General features: G+C 56.3%; 3 protein-coding genes across 5 annotated transcripts; 2 read left to right on the forward strand and 1 right to left on the reverse strand.

Moving 5' to 3' along the window:
• Positions 1–1,542: 1,542 nt before the first annotated feature.
• On the reverse strand, positions 1,543–16,197 carry LOC139172438 (cytoglobin-1-like). Its single transcript, XM_070761594.1, has 4 exons — positions 16,029–16,197; positions 3,346–3,462; positions 2,023–2,245; positions 1,543–1,768 (listed from the first exon to the last, which is right to left on the reverse strand). The coding sequence occupies exons 1-4, from the start codon at positions 16,043–16,045 to the stop codon at positions 1,559–1,561; spliced, it is 567 nt and encodes a 188-aa protein (XP_070617695.1). The 5' UTR covers positions 16,046–16,197; the 3' UTR covers positions 1,543–1,558.
• Positions 5,322–11,100, forward strand: PGAP6 (post-GPI attachment to proteins 6). 3 transcript variants are annotated; one of them, XM_070761575.1, is made up of 13 exons: positions 5,322–5,898; positions 6,812–6,989; positions 7,178–7,301; positions 7,411–7,547; positions 7,620–7,882; positions 8,017–8,339; positions 8,416–8,509; positions 8,593–8,716; positions 8,829–8,965; positions 9,241–9,419; positions 9,632–9,778; positions 10,076–10,192; positions 10,398–11,100. In XM_070761575.1, exons 1-13 carry the CDS (start codon positions 5,388–5,390, stop codon positions 10,692–10,694), a joined length of 2,631 nt encoding a protein of 876 aa, XP_070617676.1. In that variant the 5' UTR covers positions 5,322–5,387; the 3' UTR covers positions 10,695–11,100. The 3 variants fall into 3 exon arrangements, with proteins under 3 accessions (XP_070617676.1, XP_070617677.1, XP_070617675.1); XM_070761574.1 differs by having other exon boundaries at positions 5,324–5,898; positions 7,094–7,301; XM_070761576.1 differs by lacking the exon at positions 10,076–10,192 and having other exon boundaries at positions 5,323–5,898; positions 7,094–7,301.
• MRPL28 (mitochondrial ribosomal protein L28) lies at positions 11,828–13,647 on the forward strand. The gene is made up of 5 exons (XM_070761593.1): positions 11,828–12,171; positions 12,254–12,406; positions 12,548–12,682; positions 12,991–13,077; positions 13,332–13,647. Exons 1-5 carry the CDS (start codon positions 11,878–11,880, stop codon positions 13,401–13,403), a joined length of 741 nt encoding a protein of 246 aa, XP_070617694.1. The 5' UTR covers positions 11,828–11,877; the 3' UTR covers positions 13,404–13,647.
• Positions 16,198–16,237: the final 40 nt, after the last annotated feature.

Genomic DNA, 16,237 nt, shown 5'->3' on the forward strand with positions numbered 1-16,237 from the left:
ATTTCAACGAAAGGGCCCCTGTGTGCCTGGTCAACCCCCAGAAAGACCGTGCAGGTGGCTTCTCTCCCACATGTAACCTTACCCTGAAACTTGGGCACTTGACCAGTTAGACCCAGAAACCACATTGGCCCAGGTGGCATCTTAGCAGAAGCCAAGGCACATGGATAAGGGGGCTGGGGTGCCTTGAGCACCTGGGCTCAGGACCCCCACGCTGTATACAGAGCCCTCTGGGGCTGCAGAAGTTTGAAGCTGAGCTACATCAACCACATTCTGTTGGACCTGACCAGGGGGCCTCCCCCACCTATCACTGCCAGTCATGGGAACACAGTCCTCCCCCCCGCCCCACCCCCAAGCCTGCAGGGTCTCCACCTCACATGCCAAACTTCCAGCAGACGTGGTTGGTAATGGTAAACTGAATTTAAACATGCCTGGAATAAACATAGAGGGGGGGTCATACAAATCTAAATAATAAAATAAAATAATAAATAAATAAAATACAGAAAATAGTCTAAGGGCGGCAGACGAGATGGACCAGGAGGTCTTTTTCTGCCGTCAGTCTTCCATGCCCCAAGCTGGCCTTCTCCCTGTAACCAAACCCTCGGAGCTGCTCCAGAGCTGGCTCTGCTTGCCTGGCTGGGGCTGTAGAGGCGAGGGGTGTGTGCTCTTTGTCTCAGTGGGAAAGCAAGGAGACCCACTCAAGCAACCCCAGGCAATGGAAGCCCACCTTGAGGGCAAGTCATGTGTCACGAAAGCCAAGCACATGGGGATAAAGAAACCCCAGGCCTCAGGGGACCATGGTGCAAATCCTGCTGGGGCTAGTCCCACCCCTGGGCAAGCAAGCACAGACACTCGTGCACACATACATATGAATAATAATAATAATAATAATAATAATAATAATAATAATAATAATAATATTTGTATGCCGCCCCTCTCTGAAGACTCAGGGCAGCTCACAACAATAATAAACAGTATACAATAAACAAATCTAATATTTAAAAGAAGAAATATCTAAAAGCTCATTATATAAAACCATACAAAACAAGCATACCATACATACCCTATATAAGCCTGGGGGAAAAGTTACAATAGCATTCAGACTTATATGCCACTTCTTCATAGGGCTTTTACCGCCCTCTCTAAGCGCTTGACAGAGAGTCAACCTCTTGCCCCCAACAATCTGGGTCCTCATTTGACCCACCTTGGAAGGACGGAAGGCTGAGTCCACCTGGAGCCTGGTGAGATTCCACCTGCCAAACTGCTGGCAGCCGGGGAGCAGCAGGGGGAGCCTGCAGGACTGCACTCTGACCACTGTGCCACCGAGGCTCTGAGGACCCGGATGGCGTGTGGGTGGGGGGCAATATGCTGGCTCTGTTAAAAGGTTGTAAGCCACCCTGCATCTAAGGAGAAGGGTGGCATAAAAAGCGAATAAATAAATATAAATACAATACCTGTATATCTTTTCATGGCCTGAGGTGTCCTGGAGAGTTTGGGGGAAAGCAGCACAGCACAGAGGAGAAATAACCAGCATTTTATTCCTCATTTCTTTTAATTCTATTTATATTTTATTTCGTTTATGTATTTTTAATTTTATTTCAATACGAGCAGAGTGAGGTGGGGGCCTGTTCCCCAATTGCTTAATGTCAGTCAGGGCTTGTTCAAAGCTTCTGTTCTTGTGCATAAGCGGCTTCGATTTCTTCTTGAAGAATCCGGAAGAACCTTTCCCAGGCGACGCGGGCCTCCTCCGTGAACTCTTCTTTGAGGAGATCTTGGAAGACAGAGAGAATGGCCTGGAATAGGAACTAGGTAAAGGCAGAGCTATGAGAGGACCGTCGGAGCCACCCACCCTCCTCCTCCAAGGTCACTCACCCTGGGCACCCTCAGCAGATGCTCTCGTGGGGTCCACATCATGGGGGACCACAGGCAGGCAGACAGGCCACCACATGCCAGAAACCTGCCCCACGCAGTTACCTCAGCTGCCCCAGGGCAGACCCCCGAGGGTCTGCTCCCCTCCTGGCCTACCTGGAACATGCCTGGTGGGACCTGGTGCAAGTTCTTGTGGCTTTCCACCAGCCGCTCGATGAGCTTGCAAGCCTGCTTCCAGTGACCCATGCTTTCAATCAGCTGGTTCAGGGTCACCATGACCCTCCGGCCATGGAAGCCCACCTCCGGGATCATCATCAGGTCCCCTTCGGTCGGGATGTTCTTGAAGTACTGCTTGCTCTCTGGGTATTCTGTGAAGAACCTGAGCAGGAAGGGAAGCGGCAGAGGCCAGTTGGGCTCGGCTGCCCTTTTCCCCTGTGCTGAGCTGGACGGGACGGAGCAGCTGTGCGTTCTACAGTAACAGCAACAGCACTTGCACCCATGTGCCACTTCACAGGACTTCAGAGCAGTGGCGAAATCCAAATTTGCTTACTACAGGTTCGGTGGGCACGGCAGGGGAAGGATCCTGCAAGGTCTCCATTCTCACCTAACACCGGGACCAATCCTAGCTGGTATTTGCCGGTTCTCCAAACTGCTCATAGTTCTCCAGACCCTGCTGGATTCCAGCCCTGCTCTAGGGCCCTCACTAAGCGGTTTACAGAGAAGCCAGCGCATTGCCCCCAACTCTCTGACCTCGGGAGGACGGAAGGCTGGGTCAACCTTGAGACCGTGAGAATCTGTGCTCTTTGTCTCACCAGGCTGGCCAGCTACCTGGGCAAACCAGATTTCTCAACCCTCTCTATCAACCAAAGGAGCCCAAACACCGGCATTGGAAAGAGTGGAGGTCTTGGTCAGGGCTGAACTAGAATGCTCAGAAGGCCAAGAAGAGGCCATGGCCAGACTGCTAGGTGGGCTTCAGGTTCCTCTGCTGGTCGTGTGGTTCGGGTCCGGCTGAAGACCTTACCCTCAGGACATAAAAGAGGATGATCTTCTCAACCCCACCTGATTTGTGCATTAAGTCACACGGGGGGGGGGAGGGTTTATGTTTATGGTCTTCAGTGGGGTTAGGAGCCATGAGGGAGGGTCTCTTTGGTAGCAGCCTCCAGGCATGGAGCCAGAATATCCCCAGCTGTCTTTTTTGTAGCAGGAGGAACCACGTCCCTTCTTCATCAGTTGTCATTTAAAGTCTCTGTGATGTTATGCTTTTGTTTTTTAAATGAAGCATTTCAATTCTCTTATTTATTATTAATCTTCTTCCAGGAAAGTATAGCAATAAGAAATGAACCTTAGCCACAAGGGATACACTTCCCCCCCCCCCGTACAGAATGCAGGCCCGGTCCCACAGTGGGTCTCCCGGCAGACTCCCCCTGAGCCCCGGACGGAGCTTCCGTGGAAAGGGCCTCCGTTTCCTGCCGCCAGTACCTGATGACGACCATCCTGCCATTTTCTTCAGCATTGTCAAACGCTTTTCTCCAAATGCCTCGGATCAGTTGCTGGTCCAATTCGGTCAGATCCTTCAACGGATCCAAGGTGGGCGGTCTGGAAGGAAAAGAAGAGGAAGCTGCCGGACGGACTCTGGAACAAGGGGACTGTGTCCCCACCACAGGCTGAACCAGACCACAGGCCAAGCAGGAAGAGGGACGTTGTTTCGCAGCCTTAGCTTTGCTTGGTGACCTGCCACCCAACGTCTGGGACGCTGCAAACTGGATAAAGTAGAAGAAGAATGGGCCTATTTGGCCACCAGCTAAACTCACTGCACGAACGTGCCAAGGAAGTGTGCAAGAGTTCACCCCTAACCACCCTGGTGCCAACTGATGGAAGGCATGGCAGCGCACCAAGCTCGGTCCTTGTGTATTTGCAGTGTGGTCCCACCTGCAGCGTTTCACCTATAAAGCTGTGAGGAAGTGAAGCAGCTCCCCCCCAAAGACGTGTGTGTGTGTGTGTGCTCTCCATCACGTTGGAGGATTTCAAGAAACAATGGGACGGGCACTCCCCCCCCCATCCCATGGCCTGTGGATTCCCAACCTGAGCAGAGGATTGGACTAGAACAGCGCCCCCTTTGGGCACCAGGAACCGGTTCCAGGGAGAAAGGACCAGGGGGAGGGGGGTCCTGTGGGGCCCAGTTGCTCCCATGCTGCAGGCGAGGCTCAGTCTAGGGAGGACGGACGGGGGGCACCCCTGGATCCTTTGGACTTGATGATTAACGCCTCCGACTGCCTTAACCATGACTTACACACACGATGCAGTTGGCTAGCTTCCATACTATAGAGACATAAATTAAGCCACCCTTTGACCTATTGGAAGAGCTCTGTATGACTTGGCGTTTTTAACCGAGGGCCGGTTTCTCCTCTCCCTCTGCGTTTCTATGATCAGCAACAACTGCTCTGAAAACGGTGACTGCACACTCCCCACCACCCTCCACTCTTTCCCTGAAAGAAGAACCGACACCTGCGGCCGCGTTTGGTGCCCCTGGCCTGGCCCCCCTCTGTCCAAGAAGACCCTGCGGGGCTGTGCTGCATCCCCTTCCCTACTAGAGAAGAGCTCGAGTCCACGGAGAGGGGTGGCATTCAAATCAAATCAAATCAAATCAAATCAAATCAAATCAAATCAAATCAATCAATAAATAAGAGCTGCTGTCACTAAGGGGGTGGGGGTGGGGCAGGGCTGAAAACCAGAGAACCAAGGGGCCAAATGCCTCTGGTGGGACCTGGCCAGGAAGAGACCAGCCTTCCTGGCGAGAGAGAAGGGATGTGGCGAAGTTGAGCTTGGACACTCAGGCTGCTTTGGGCAGCAGGGAAAGTCCAGGAGTGGAAGGAAAACCCAGGAAAGCCCCGTGGCCTCTTGGAAAAGCAACTTGGGGACAACCGTGGCCTGGGCGGCTGAGAAGCTCCCGGAAAAAAAGTTGCCAATGTTGCAGCCCCCTTGTTCCTTTTGGGGACACGGCTGTCTTGGGTATTCATAACCTATCAGGTTCCACTAGGTTGGTCAGCACTTGGTTTTCATTGGATCCAAAGATTCGGACCATGGGGCAGCCAGAGCCAAACACAGGAGGGAGGGAGTGGTCCTGAGGAATCCTTCGGCTACACAGGGCAGAATCATCCATTTAGCATCCCACCCTTGTTATTTTTACAAATAACTCAAAGCAGCGAACATAACCCAGTGCACTTTCCTCCTCCTATTTTCCCACAACAACCCTGTGAGGTGGGTTTGTCTGAGAGAGAATGACCGGCCCACATCGCCCAGCGGACTTTTATGGCTAAGCTGGGGACTTAAATGCGCGGTTCCGAGTCTAGGAGGGCAGAAAGCCAGGAAAGGTTGAGGCGCCTTCCCCAAATAAGATTCCCGGCCACTTCCTACTCGGCGCTTCAGCCGCCAGGCAGTTGGCCCGAGCGCCGGGGATCAGTTTGGGGCAGCTGGCAACTCACCCCACCTTCAGCTTCCCGCTGGGACCCCCAAAGGAGGCCATGACTGGCGCAAGGAAGCGCCCGTTAGGAGCGGGAGGGAGGGGGCGGGCGCGCGGGGAGCCGACTTCGCGGAATCTTCCGGTGGCCGCATTCCTGGGCCGGAGAGGCGGCCCCTCCTCTCCCGCTCCAGCGCCGGCCAGAATCCCGCAAGGCCGGGGGCAAAGGCCGGCCATGAAGTTGGTGGGCGCGGAGGCGGCCTCTCCCCAGCCAGCTGGCCGCGGAAGCCCCGCGCTCCGGCCACCGCTCGCTCCTCCTGGGTGCCTGAAGGTGGAGCCCGCTCGCCTCCGCCCCGGCCTCCTTCCCGGTCAAGCGCCGCCCGCAGCGCGTGCCCAACAGCCTTCCTCCCTGCCTGCCCCGCGGGTTTCCCCGGCCGGCCAGTCCAGGTCGGGAATCTGGGCGGCGATGGCTGGCGCTCGGCTCGGCCGCTGCCCTCTACTCCTCCTGCTCCTCGCCGGCGCCTCCCCGTCGCCACCGGAGAAGGAGAAGGCTGAGCCGCTGGAAGGCGCCGAGGGTGAGCCGCGCATCCCCCGCTGCTCCTCTGCCCCGCGCCGGATCAGGGAAGCCGCGCCCGCTACTTTGCCGGGACCGGGCGCGGCCCTCCGCCCGCTCTCAGAGGCGCGCACCGGGCGGCTTCTCCTCGTCACCCCAGGCGCCTCTCCTCTGGCAAGCGAGCTGAGGGCGGCGGGCCAGCGGCTGCTCCTCTGCTGAAGAGGCGGGCCGGCGGTGGGCAGGGCTTTGGGTCATCCGGCATGGGGCTCCTTCCCGGGCAACGGGGCCTTGGAAAGAGCGGGCCGGTGCCCGGCGACTGCGGGGGGGGTCTAGGGGGGGGGCAGCGGCGGCGGCAGGGTTTGGCTTCAACAGGGCGCTCGCTTCCTCCTCCGTTCTTTTCCCCCGGTTTCGTTTCCTGGCGCAACTGTTCCTGGTGACGTGCAGGGCAGCCTTGAGCCTTTATTCTGAAGCCCCAGCGGCTGCTCCTGCCCTGCCCGCACCGTGGCCAGCCCTCAGGCAGCGGGAGGGAAGGCTGCGCCCTTTTTTCCGGAAACGGGCCTGTTGCACAAAGTCCAGTACACTGATGCCTGCAGGCTGTGCTTTGTTTGCCTGCCTGCACGGCTGTGCTCTGTGACTCCCATGACTCTCAGAGGTCTCCTGATGGACACGCTTCCTGCTCAGAGGTGGCCTGTGGGGGTGATGGTCACTCCGAGGTCACTCCTGGGCTGGCCAGCCAGTTTCACTGCCCCAGAGCAGCCACCAATCCCCACCCAAGGCCTGCAATGGAGACAGTGGCATTTGGGACAGGTTAAGCCACCGGTCGTCCATTCTGTGCTTGACCAGTAGCCCCCCACCCCTTCCCCACCGGGACCTGCTTGCGGCCACGGCTGGTCGCCTGGGGGCTCTCTGTGTGATGGCTCTTCTTTCCTTCTCAGATCCGGTCTTCCTTTCAGAGTATTTCTCCCAGAGCTCGCAGGCGCTGTCCTTCTACAGTTGGTATGGAAGTGCCAAAGTTTTCCGTTTCCATGTCCCTGAGGACACGGTGCTTTTGCGGTGGCTCCTGCAGGCGTCCAGAGACAAAGGCCCCGGATGTGGCAGCACGCAGGTCACCTTGTGAGTCTCTGCCGCGGCTGTGGCCGGGGGGCGCCAGGGGGCTCCTCGGGGGTCTCTGTCCCTAGGGCCAGAGGCAGCGGCTGATCCCTCCTCTCGCCCTCCAGCCACATCCGCCACGGGGCCCCTCCAGTCATCAACCCCCTGGGCACCCAGTTCCCCGCGAACACGAGCGTCCCCCCTTCCTTCAGCCAGACTCTGGCCTTGGACGCTGTCCTGCAGAACAGCACTTTTGTCAACCTCACTAACCCGGTTGCTGGGGACTGGTTCCTGGCTGCCCACCTGCCCGCAGCATCCAGCAGGATTGAGGTGAAGGTGAGGACGGGGCTGGCAGGAGAGGGGGGAGCCCTGAGCCCAAATCCCTGGCACTGGCAGAGCAGGAGCGGAGCCGGGCAGTTTCCCCGAGTGGCCCTTCTGCCTGCAGGGTTTCTCCAGGCCGTGCAGCTACACCTTCCAGCCCGACCTGTTTGTGCTGCGCCAGCTGGACGTCGCGGTCCTTGAGCCCGAGGTGCCCATGCAACGGGTTCTGTCCAAGGGCACCAGCAGGCCACTCCACGCCAAGTGAGTAGCACAGGGCGGGGGGCACCCACCAGCCTCCCCAGGCCCTCCCTCTACATCGCACGTGTGTTGCAGGGCGTTCGTCCCCGAGTACACGGCCGGCATGCGTCTCGAGCTGGGGAAGTGCATGGAGAACGGCTCGGCTGCGGCTTGTGCCCTCCGGGTCACCGTGGGAGCATCTGCGCTGGCTTGGCCTTCCCAGAAGGTGCTTCGCTGCCTGGAGGCCTGCAGCATCGTCTTGGCTTCCCCGCCGTGGGGGAGGTGGCTTTGGATCACAGTGGAGGGCCTGGGGGGCTCCAGCACCAGCGTGTCCTTCCAAGTGGTGGTGTTCTTCACAGGTGCGTGCGTGCGTGAGAAGGCCTGGGGTCGGGAACAGGTTCTGACAGCCCCGGGGGCCTGAGCCATGGCCCTCTCCCTTCCTGGCTGCCCATTCGTGTGGTGGAGCTTGTGTGGCCTTCTCCTCTCTTTGCAGCATGCAAGCCAGGCGACGCAGCCTCCTTCCTCGGCGTCTACCAGAGCTTGAAGCAGAGCCAGGGGATGCCGGTCCCGGGGGGCCACCTCAATGGTACCCTGCTTGCCCTGGGCAGCAGCCGCAACACCTCTGGCCCAGGAAGCGCCTGCCTGCGTGACCAGCCGGTCGTCCGCGAGGACCTGGACGTCCTCTCTGTGCGCTTCCGCCTCCCTGGAGATGCCACCGTGCCCGTTCAGAGCGACCCTCCCACCCTGCTGCTCCTTGACCTGAACTCGGGCATGGACAGCGGGGGCACCCTGGTGCTGAACCTGGCGCTGAACCAGGTGAGAAGGAGCCCAGAGGGCGGCAGGGGGCGCCTCCTGCCAGAATTCAGAACTGGGACCCATGTTGTCATTGCAGACCTCTGTGGGCCTCGGAAACGCCACCGTCTGGGCCTGCTTGAGCCCGGCGTCTCCCTCCCTCTCCCTGAACGGCTCTGGGGCCTGCGGGACAGGTAGGTTCCCCTTTCCTGGAGCACCTGCGCCCTCGCTCAGCCCGGCCGATAGTTCTCCAGCTTGCTTCTTCCCCCCCACGCAGCCTTCGTCCAGGGCTATGGCCTGAACGTGAGCATGTCCTCCAGGGAGGCGGCTGTCATTGTCCCTTACCCGCAGTCCGACAGCTGGTACCTGTCCCTGAAGCTGCTCTGCCCGAAGGAGTCGCAGTGAGTACTCCAGGTTGGGCCTGGCTCCCCCCCCCCCCGGTTGCCATTCCCAGCAGGGCTGGGTCTGCCGCCTGGCGGAGTCTCCCTGGGCCCCACCTCCTTTCTCTTGCAGAGACTGTGATCAGGCTGAAGGCCAGGTAGCCGTGCTTGCCTACCTGACCCCCTGCTTTGATGACTGTGGGACCTACGGACAGTGCAGCCTCATGAGGCGCTATGGTTATCTCTACTCCGGCTGCATCTGCAAGGCCGGTAAGGGAGATCCTAGCCAGCCCTCTCCATTGGCTCCTGGCGCATTTAGCTGCCAGCCCTCCCAGCCCAGCCTCAAGCCCCCTCCTCCAAGAAAGGAGAGCTACCCTCTGCCTACCTGCTTGGGTGCCCAGTACTACTCCGAAAGCGCTTTGCAAACGGAGCCAAGTGTATTGGGAGGCACACGCAGGGACCCAAGCAGAGAAGGCCAAAGACAGAGTGGAGTTGAAGAACGTGCCTCCTGTAGACAACGTCTTTCCTGCCTTTTCCTCTCGCAGGCTGGGCTGGCTGGAGCTGCACAGATGGAACCAAGGCCCAGTCTGTAGGCACCCAGACCCTGGCCACCCTCTTGCTCACCCTCAGCAACCTGTCCTTCCTGCCTGCAATTGCTGTGGCCCTTTGCCACTACCACCTAGTCGAAGCCTCCGTCTATACCTTCACCATGTTCTTTTCCACAGTAAGTTTTTTAAATTTTTCTCTAGTCGAATGCACCCTGTGGAGCAGCTCCATTTCTTTGCGATGGAACAAGCTGGGCGAGTTGGCTTCCATTCCTTGGCCTGTCTGGGTGAACTGGGCTTCAGAGCCCGGGAGGAGATCGGAGCCTTTCTGGGCCACTGAAGGTGCCGGCTTTCCTGGGGGCACTTCCACGTCTTCCTGATGTTGTTACAGTTCTACCACGCCTGTGACCAGCCTGGCATTGCTGTGATGTGCATTATGGACTACGACACGTTGCAGTTCTGTGACTTTCTGGGCTCCGTTGTCTCCATCTGGGTGACCATTCTGTGCATGGCACAGGTCGAGCCAATCCTGAAATATGTATGTATGGGGAGACATAGGGAGACATAAGAAATGGGGGAGGGAGTCAGATTATGGGGTGGGAGAGATGACTTTTTCCCCTCGAGCCATCGCCTAGCGCTTCTTGGCTGCAGTGTAAGCGACACAAGTCACAAGTGGTAGCAGCGAGTGTTGGCTAAGAAGCTGGCCCTGCGCCCTCGTTTGTGCTGGGCTTTTGTGTTCCAAGGCGAGGAAGGGAGGAGGCAGTGGGTGGATCCCTTGTTGCCATCAGCAGCTTCCAAAGCAGCCCCGTGTCTCCTTCTTTGGGCTTTTCTCCAGGTCCTCTGCGTGCTGGGGACTCTGGTCATTGCAATGTCCCTACAACTGGACCGCAGGGGTGTGTGGAACATGATGGGCCCCTGTGTCTTCGCCCTCACCATCATGGCCAGCATTTGGGTATGTCGCTGCTGCCTCCCGGGCTTCCTTCCTGAAGCCCCTTGCTGTAATCAGCAGGGAGCCTGCTGCCATTCGCCCCTCAGGCATTTGCCTGCAACCGGCTGGCCCCTAGAGTGCTTTGTTCTTGCAAGGGAGGCAAGGCACGTCAAGAGCAGGGTCTGCAACAGGCTGCTCCCAATAAGCCACATTTTCTCTCCTCCCACAGGTCTATCGTGGAATCTCCCGGCGCCGCTGCTACCCTCCCTCTTGGAAGCGCTGGGTCTTCTTCCTCTTCCCCGGGACTAGCTTGGCACTCGTGGCCATAGCCGTGTACGCCTTCATGGAAACCACTGAAAATTACTATTACACCCATAGCATCTGGCACATCCTGGTGGCAAGCAGCGTGGCTTTCTTCCTTCCTCCTGGAGATAAGCAGAAAGACCCATGGGCCTGGTCCCGTAAACTGCTGTGCCGTTACCAAATCTGTAGGAATGACCAGGAGGAGCTCTACACAGTGAGGTGACTGGAAAAGGAGCGGCCAGACTCTCCCGGAATGGAATCACTTAATTTGGCAGGAGGAACGCGACCCCTCCCCCATTCCTCCTGCTGTGCCGGACGAGAAGGCAGTCAGCCATACAGTGCGGCATCTGGCTGGAGCACCTGGGCCTTTCTGAATCTTGAGAAATGTGGCTTCATCTTGTGGCCAGCAAGGAAATAGGTGTTTCTGCAGCAGAGAAAATGGCTGGGGATTGAGGCAATTCAGGGGGACTGAAAGCAGGAACATCCAAGGCCCACTGCACCTGTCCTGCACCCACCACTTTGCTTTCACAGGCAAGGTGACCACTGACCCATGAAAACAGGCTAGGAGCAGTGTCTCGCATTCCGGACGGGCTTGTTCAAACTCAGGTATAAATAGCACTTTATTGGTACACTTAGACTCCTGGTATGTTCTTTTTTCAAATGCAAACTCCCTTCCTGGGTTCCGGTAGGGCAGCAAACGTGGGGATCCTTGGCCAAGGATGGTCCAGGACCCGGTGACATGTTCTCTGTGCACCACCACCACCACCGGAGCTCATTCCTGAAGGACGAAGACGAGTCAGGTCTCCGAACGGTCCCCGGTTTTTGGGGACAGAGTAGCTGGCCGGTGCTGTGGTCAGACTTCTTGTGTGCGTGTGTATGTCTTTGCGGTAACCTGCACTGAAGAGAGTCTTGATTCAGCCTTGATGTGGGATCCCTGCTGCGGATAAAGAAAGATCAACTTAGTCTTAAATAAAAAGTGCAAACACGGACATAGCGTTGTCTCAGGAAAAGCTTTGGCAGCTGCAGTTCGCAATATCCACCGAGCCACCTGTGGCATTTCAAAGCCTTTTTTAACGGAACGGCGCCCTTTCATCTTTAATTAAACCTCTTTAGTTAAAATACGTTCAGTTCAAAGAAAAGACCGCCTCGGTCGGAAGGATCCAGCCGGAGCGGGTGATCCGAGCAAACCGGGCGGAGAGAGGCGACCCGGATGAGGCCCCGGCCGGCAACCGGCATCCAGGCGCCCATCTACGCCTCGGACCGCGGGTGTGTGTAAGTGGGTGGGTCGCCCCACCCGGAAGGCAGGCCCGCCGCCGCCCTCCCCTTCCGGCTCGGCTGCTCCAACGAGACGCAGGCGGAAGCGGGGAGCGGCCTGCCCGGCAGCTTCCGGCGTGGTCGCGCGCGCGATGCCGCTGCACAAGGTGCCTCCGCGGCTGTGGGACTCGCTGCGCCTGCAGCGCGGGATCCTGGCCCGGCTGCCGCCCCACTACCTGCGGGCCTTGCGCGAGGAGGCCGCCGCGCCGCCCCCCGCCGTCCACTGGAGGCCGCCCGCCGAGCAGTACGCGCGCCGCCCGGGGCCCCTGGAGGGCGTGCGGCAGCAGGCGGTGCCGGTGCCCGTCTACTTCCCCCCGGAGAGCCAGGAGGGCCTGTGGGGCGGCGAGGGCTGCGTGGCGGGCTACCGCTACGCCTACGACGACAAGGTGGGTCCGCGGCTGGGCGCTTGGAGCAGGCCGGGGGCGCTGGCCCCCCGCTCGGCTCCATCTCGCTCCTTGGTGCCTTCAGCTCTCGCGGCGGCTGAAGAAGATGTGGAAGCCGCAGGTGTTCAATCGCGAGTTCTACAGCGAGATCCTAGACAAGCGGTTGAGAATTGCCGTCACCATGAGGACGCTGGAGCAGATGGACAAAGCTTTCGGCTTCGACTTGTACATCTTAAAGGTTTGCAGCTCCCAGCACTGGTCAGTGCCTGAGGACAGTGACCTGAGGCTGTGCAGGGCCTCCTTTGACTGAGGGGGTTGCCTACAGGGCCACCTGTCACTCATCAGGTAGAGAGTGGCATCTCATCCCTTCCATTTACAGACCCCGAAGTCTGAGCTGTGTTCCAAATTGGGCATGGACCTGAAGCGCACCTTGCTTTTGAGACTGGCCCGCAAGGACCCTTCTCTCCACCCGGACGATCCAGCCAAGAGGGAGGCTGTTTATAACAAATACAAGGTGACTCTCCTTTGCAAGGGTGTCTAGGAAGGCCCACAGGTGGTTTCTTGCTGCAGGATGTGCTTTTTTCACCCTCTGTTCTTGGGAACAGGTATAGGGTGTAAGATAATAATGGAGAGGGAAGTGCAACCTTTGTAACTTTTGGCTAGTCACAGCTCTCTTAGAAAGAGCTTCCGTTCCAATAGTCTATTGTGTTGGCACATAACTTTCCCTGCTAGAGATTTTCCTTCTATGTTTTTTACCCATATCTGTACTTTTTCCATAGTCATAGCTGTGCTGCAGCTTAGCAAACTGGACTTTGCCTACAGGACTTTGCCATTCCAGAAGAGGAGGCCGAATGGGTTGGGCTGAGTTTGGAGGAAGCTGTGGAGAAGCAGAGAGTCCTGGAGAAGAAGGTAAGTGGCTGAGGCACTCGCGGAGGGTCTGTGCCGGTGAAGTGGGTGGGCCAGTCCTTGCAGTTCCTTGGTTGTGCAACACCTGCCTAGATTAGAATACCTGCCTACCTATAACCAGTAACCAGTGGCATTGCATTTCTTTCCATTGATTCAGTATATCTTTTGGAACCGGAGCCGAGACCAGTCCTCATGAGATGCTATTAGTTGAAATCAAGGGCAATTGTAAGACTGACCCTCTATCTGTATTTCTCTAGGACCCTGTTCCCCTGTTCAGAGTTTATGCAGAAGAATTGATCCTACACCTCCAAAACCGGCAGATGTCTTAAGAAGGAAAATTTAATTTGGGCTTTAAGAATTTTCTGCTCTCTTTGTTTTCTCCCATGCATCTCAAGTGCAGCAGGACTGAATACCAAGAAGCTTCTTAGCTCCTAATTGGTGACTCCGAGGATGGATTGAGAAAGGTCCTGTTATTTGGGAGAGCCAGCCATCCATCCTTAACTGCATGGTCCCGTTTGTTCCCTAGGTTTATTACTCAGCACCAATAAAAAAGACTCTTTCATCTGCTGCAAAGATTGTATTCTTGTCTTCATCTGATAAGGCTTTGCACCTTAGATCTTAGCTTGGACACTGAGTCAAGTGGGAGGTTGACACAATGCTCCCTCAGTAGCCATCTGGGTGAAAAGCTGGGGATTGGGACAAGCGGCTCCTTTGGACGTGTCCTTTCCCTGCTTCTGTGGCCAGGGAAGCAAGTATTTGCATTGTAGAAGGAAATGAACAAAGTCGTTGCCCCAGGGTAAACAAATCACCCTCTTTTTTCGTAGTTTCGGTCTGTGCAAGAGAATTAAAGCAGAGCAGCAAAAGGAAAAGAATAATAATTCCTTATTTCTGAAAGGGCACAGTTACACATGTATTAACCTAGCCACTAAGCTACCAATGGAACAAGGGAATAATACAGGAATATGTTGGTACGGAGAAGCAACTGACTCATGAGCCGCCCCGCCCGCTTCCCATCGATTGCCCTGTGGCTGTGCACCCCTGGATCTCATTCCGGAATGTCAGGCCACCATCCCGCCCTTTCACCCAGCGCCCAGCCATGTTTCCCAACCTCGCTCCTAACACCCTGACAAGCTGGAGGAAGCACGGTGGCGATTGGAGGAGAACTGGCTGCCATGCAGCGGTAAGCAGGCGGGGGGGGACGGGGACCACTCTGTTGGAGCTCTGGCTGACCACCCCCCGCCTGGGCCCCATGAGCTGCCTTTTGAGGATGGAGCTTGCCAGGGAAAGGAACTCGTCCAGGCCATCTGCCAGTGCCCGAAACACCCCCTGCTGCTATGCCTCTCCCGGCCCAGGAAGCCCGAGGAGGAAGATGAGCGGTTGGGAAGAGGGACTGTCCAGGGTGGGGAAGCTCTCCCTCTCTCTCGGGTGGCAGCCTAGAGAAGTCTCTGATCCCCTCCCCAAATATTCTGAGGCGGGATAGGCTTTGCTTCTGGTCAGAAAGGCCATGGAGGTGGATTCATTGGTTGCCCATCAGTTTCCAGTCACAATTCAAAGTGTTGGTTATGACCTATAAAGCCCTTCATGGCATTGGACCACAATACCTCCAGGACCGCCTTCTGCCGCACGAATCCCAGCGACCGATTAGGTCCCACAGAGTTGGCCTTCTCTGGGTCCCGTCGACTAAACAATGTCGTCTGGCGGGACCCAGGGGAAGAGCCTTCTCTGTGGCGGCCCCGACCCTCTGGAACCAACTCCCCCCCGGAGATTAGGATTGCCCCCACCCTCCTTGCCTTTCGTAAACTTCAAGGTTGACTCAGCCTTCCATCCTTCCGAGGTGGGTCAAATGAGGACCCGGATTGTGGGGGCAATAGGCTGGCTGTGTTAAAAAGTGCTATTGCTAACATGTTGTAAGCCGCCCTGAGTCTAAGGAGAAGGGCGGCATAAAAATCAAATAAATAAATAAATAAGCTTTTTAAAACCCACCTCTGCCATCAGAATTGAGACATCTCCCCCAGGTTTATATAGTTTATGTATGGTATGTTTGTGTGTATGCCTTTTTAAATAATGGGTTTTTAGATATTTTTAAAGATTAGATTTGTTATTGTATATTGTTTTTATTATTGCTGTGAGCCGCCCTGAGTCTACGGAGAAGGGTGGCATACAAATCTAATCAATAATAATAATAATTCCTGATCAGAGGAAATAAAAGGCTTGTTCATTAGTCAATGTAACAGTAATATTAACATTGTTGGAAGGGACTTCGGAAGTCCCGCCCCCTGCTCAAGCAGGAGACCACCCTATACCAGGGGTCTGCCACCTTAAATACTTGGAGCCATTTGGACCTGTTTTCCACAGAAAAGAAAACATCCGGGAGCCACAAACCTGGGTGGGCGTGGCCAAGTCAAAGTCACTCCCACCCAGTCACAGGACACCCCCCCTCCAGCCATGCCTACCTCTTTTTATGGGAAATAGATCCCTCTCGCACCCCCTCCCTCTCTTTTCCTCTCCCTCTTTCTTCTTTTCCTTTCTTTCTTTCTCTCTTTCTCACTGAATACAATAGCAAACCCAAAATAAAGTTATTAATTGTGGAAAATTGCTTCTCTGTAATCTTTTTGATAGAAGCTGGCAAGATTGTATGAACAGCAATAGCACATGCATTTTGATTTCTTTTGAATTTGAAAATATAATACATTATCCAAAATTATAAATGATCCTATTTTCAGATGCATTATTGCCATCTCTGTTATCTCCTTAAAAAAACCCCAAACTGCAGTTTTCTTGGCAAGAGAGCTACCTTCCATTCCTTCCCTCTCTTTTCCCTTCCTCCCAGTCTCTCCTCCCAGCTCCGCTTCAGTCCTCCTCTGCCCCCTTTCTCTCTCTCTCTCTCTCTCAATTGTTTCTCTTTTTCCTCTCCCTCCCTCCATCCTTCTCTCATTTCTCCTTTTCTCTCTCACCTTTCTCCTGCACGCATGCACACAAGCAGGATATTCTCCTGGCCTGGGATCACAGGGGAGTAGCAGGCTGCGCATTTCTGCGCTCTTCCTTTCTTGCACACGGCAAGGGCAGCGGCGGGGGCGGCTCCCTCCCACTCCCCTCCTTCCTCCTGAGCCGGCACCACCAAAAGGCAAGGCAGCCACCAGAGGAAAAGCCAGGGGCAGAGGAG

Source organism: Erythrolamprus reginae, chromosome 9 (assembly GCF_031021105.1).
Source record: "Erythrolamprus reginae isolate rEryReg1 chromosome 9, rEryReg1.hap1, whole genome shotgun sequence".
Classification (NCBI taxonomy): domain Eukaryota; kingdom Metazoa; phylum Chordata; class Lepidosauria; order Squamata; family Dipsadidae; genus Erythrolamprus; species Erythrolamprus reginae.

Excerpts from the sequence above, each read along its gene's own strand:
- LOC139172438 (XM_070761594.1), bottom strand. Across the intron at positions 2,246-3,345 it reads GGCAGGATGGTCGTCATCAG|GTTCTTCACAGAATACCCAG; the intron begins GTACTGGCGGCA and ends CTTCCTGCTCAG. Across the intron at positions 1,769-2,022 it reads TCCCACCAGGCATGTTCCAG|ATCTCCTCAAAGAAGAGTTC; the intron begins GTAGGCCAGGAG and ends CTGTCTTCCAAG.
- PGAP6 (XM_070761574.1), top strand. The coding sequence starts at position 5,388 with ATGACTGGCGCAAGGAAGCGCCCGTTAGGAGCGGGAGGGAGGGGGCGG. Across the intron at positions 8,717-8,828 it reads CTCTGCCCGAAGGAGTCGCA|AGACTGTGATCAGGCTGAAG; the intron begins GTGAGTACTCCA and ends TTTCTCTTGCAG. Across the intron at positions 9,779-10,075 it reads TCGAGCCAATCCTGAAATAT|GTCCTCTGCGTGCTGGGGAC; the intron begins GTATGTATGGGG and ends GCTTTTCTCCAG.
- MRPL28 (XM_070761593.1), top strand. The coding sequence starts at position 11,878 with ATGCCGCTGCACAAGGTGCCTCCGCGGCTGTGGGACTCGCTGCGCCTG. Across the intron at positions 12,172-12,253 it reads GCTACGCCTACGACGACAAG|CTCTCGCGGCGGCTGAAGAA; the intron begins GTGGGTCCGCGG and ends TGGTGCCTTCAG. Across the intron at positions 13,078-13,331 it reads AGAGAGTCCTGGAGAAGAAG|GACCCTGTTCCCCTGTTCAG; the intron begins GTAAGTGGCTGA and ends GTATTTCTCTAG.